Genomic DNA, 2821 nt, shown 5'->3' with positions numbered 1-2821 from the left:
TCCGGTCAAGTTGGCATTTCTTGTTATTACATTGACATTAATCAATCAAAATATCATTTTTTTAATGTTACAAAAGTAATACACTGCAAAAAAAAATTTAATTTAATAAATAAGTTATTTTTTCTTAAAATAAGTGCATTTTCTCTTGAATTGAGGAGGAAAGTTAGACACTTTGCCAATGGAACAAGATCATTTACATTTAAAATGAGAAGAAAAAACTGTTGCTTTGTCTTATTTCAAGTAATTATCTTATTTTCAGAGTAAAAATCTCATTGATTTGGCAAGTCATCTTATTAACCTCCTCAAATTAAGGGTAAATACACTTAATTTAGGACAGTTTTATTTATTTCTAGATCATTTTTGCAGTGTAAGGTCAATGAGTGCCCAATGAAGGGTTAATGTTGTCTTGACTGCAGTCCACAGGTTGAATTCTGCTCTCTGTCGGCATCAGCAAGGGGGCACATCTTCTCTGGTAATAAGCTTATTTACATATCAAATTAATAACATCATAAATGTGTAATGTACCTCTATGTATTAACTATACCTTTTTTATTTTTAATTGTGTGTCTGCTTTTAATCAACTCAATTCAACTTTTATTTGTATAGCCCTTTAGAACACACTAAGTAACCATTGCTGTACATAAAATCAATGTTACAGAAAACAGAATAACAGATAAGTTAAGAATAAAGTACAAAATACTGTTACTGACTGTTAATCGGAAATTGGCAAACTAACTCTGTCTATATTTAGATGCACTGCCTTGCAGAATTGTTCACATTGTTTATACTATTTCCAATTTTTTCACCAGATTTTAATGATTGCAGGCCTTCTCATTTTCTCATTCAGTTTTCTTTATTTTCATGGCTAGAAAATAGAAGATTCACACTGAAGGCATAAAATTTATGAATTAACATGTGGAATTTATATACTTAACTAAAAAGTGTGAAACAGCTGAAAATATGTCTTATATCCTCGGTTCTTCAAAGTAGCCACCTTTTGCTTTGATTACAGTTTCGCACACTCTTGGCATTCTCTTGCTGAGCTTCAAGAGGTAGTCACCTAAAATGATCTTGAACAGTCTTGAAGGAGTTCCCAGAGATGCTCAGCACTTTGTGGTCCAGCTCACCCCAAACCATCTCGGTTGGGTTCAGGTCTGGTGATTGTGGAGGCCAGGTCATCTGGCGCAGCACCCTATTACTCTCTTTCTCGGTCAAATAGCCCTTACACCATCTGGAGGTGTGTTTGGGGTCATTGTCCTGTTGAAAAATAATAATGGTCCAACTAAACACAAGCCAAATGGAATAGCATGCCGCTGCAAGATGCTGTGGTAGCTATGGTGTTTCAGTATGCCTTTAATTTTGAATAAATCCCCAACAGTGTCGCCAGCAAAGCACCCCCACACCATCACACCTCCTCCTCCATGCTTCACGATGGGAACTAGGCATGTAACGTCCATCCGTTCACCTTTTCTGCATCGCACAAAGACACGATTGTTGGAACCAAAGAAATCTAACATTTGGGATCATCAGACCAAAGCACAGATTTCCACTGGTCTAATGTCCATTCCTTGAATTCTTTAGCCCAAGACAGTCTCTTCTGCTGTTGCCTGTCCTTAGCAGTGGTTTCCTAGCAGCTATTCTAACATGAAGGCCTGATTCATTCTCCTCTTAGCAGTTGTTCTAGGGATGACTCTGCTGCTAGAACTCTGCGTGGCATTGACCTGGTCTCAAATCTGAGCTGCTGTTAACCTGCAATTTCTGAGGCTGGTGACTCAGATGAACTTATCCTCCGCAGCAGAGGTGACTCATGGACTTCCTTTCCTGGGGCAGTCCTCATGTGAGCCAGTTTCTTTGTTGCGCTTAATGGTTTTTGCGAGTGCACTTGGGGAAACTGTCAAAGTTTTGCCAAATTTTCAGACTGACTGACCTTCATTTCCTAAAGTAATGATGGCCATTCGTTTTTCTTTACTTAGCTGCTTTTTTCTTGCCATAATACAAATTCTAACAGTCTATTCAGTAGGACTATCAGCTGTTTATCCACCTGACTTCTGCACAACACAACTGAATGTCCCAACCCCATTTATAAGGCAAGAAATCCCACGTATTAAACCTGACAGAGGACGCCTGTGAAGGGAAAACCATTTCAGGTGACTACCTCTTGAAGCTCATTAAGATAATCTTAAGAGTGTGCAAAGCAGTAATCAACGCAAAAGGTGGCTTCTTTGAAAAATCTAGAATATAAGACATATTTTCAGTTTATTCCCATTTTTTGTTTAGTATATAATTCCACATGTGTTCATTCATAGTTTTGATTCCTTCAGTGTGAATCTACAATTATCATAGTCATGAAAATAAAGAAAACTATTTGATTGAGTTGTGTCCAAACTTTTGGTCTGTACTGTATATGTGTGTATATAAATGTATTAGGGATGGAACGGTTTATGAAAACCGTCCGAACCGAACCGTTCACATGTGTTTCGTTCGGTTCATGCGCTGCTCAATTTTCTCATAGGCGAAGCATGTACACTCCAGAGCAGAAGGTGGCAGTACTGAGACCAAAGCCAACCACCAGTAGTAAACAAGAAGAAGAAGCAAAGCCGCAAAGCAGCGTAGCCGGGTGTAGCAGAAAAAAATCAGTTGTGTTGGAGTATTGTGTCGGAATGGCGAGTGGGAAAGAACAGGAGTTGGAAGACGCGCCAGCAGCACTTTATAGGTCTGCTGTATGGGAGCGCTTTGCATTTAGAATGACCTACGATGACGGCGGAAAGAAAGTTGTGGATAAAAGTGCAACAGTGTGCAAGCATTGTGCAACACGTTTTGT

The 2821-nt window shown here is 38.7% G+C and overlaps 1 protein-coding gene across 1 annotated transcript in view; it reads left to right on the top strand.

Moving 5' to 3' along the window:
• Positions 1-409: 409 nt before the first annotated feature.
• Positions 410-2821, top strand: part of sclt1 (sodium channel and clathrin linker 1) — a gene marked incomplete at its 5' end in the record, with an annotated part of 17941 nt that continues 15529 nt past the window's right edge. The window contains one exon of the mRNA XM_015374401.1: positions 410-472. Within this exon, the coding sequence (XP_015229887.1) occupies positions 410-472 (63 nt within the window). The remainder of the gene's footprint in view (positions 473-2821) is intronic.

This window comes from Cyprinodon variegatus, unplaced genomic scaffold, assembly GCF_000732505.1.
Source record: "Cyprinodon variegatus isolate N-32 unplaced genomic scaffold, C_variegatus-1.0 Scaffold102, whole genome shotgun sequence".
NCBI classification, from domain to species: domain Eukaryota; kingdom Metazoa; phylum Chordata; class Actinopteri; order Cyprinodontiformes; family Cyprinodontidae; genus Cyprinodon; species Cyprinodon variegatus.
Note: the sequence above shows the minus strand (reverse complement) of the source record. Positions and strands in the feature narration are given on the sequence as shown.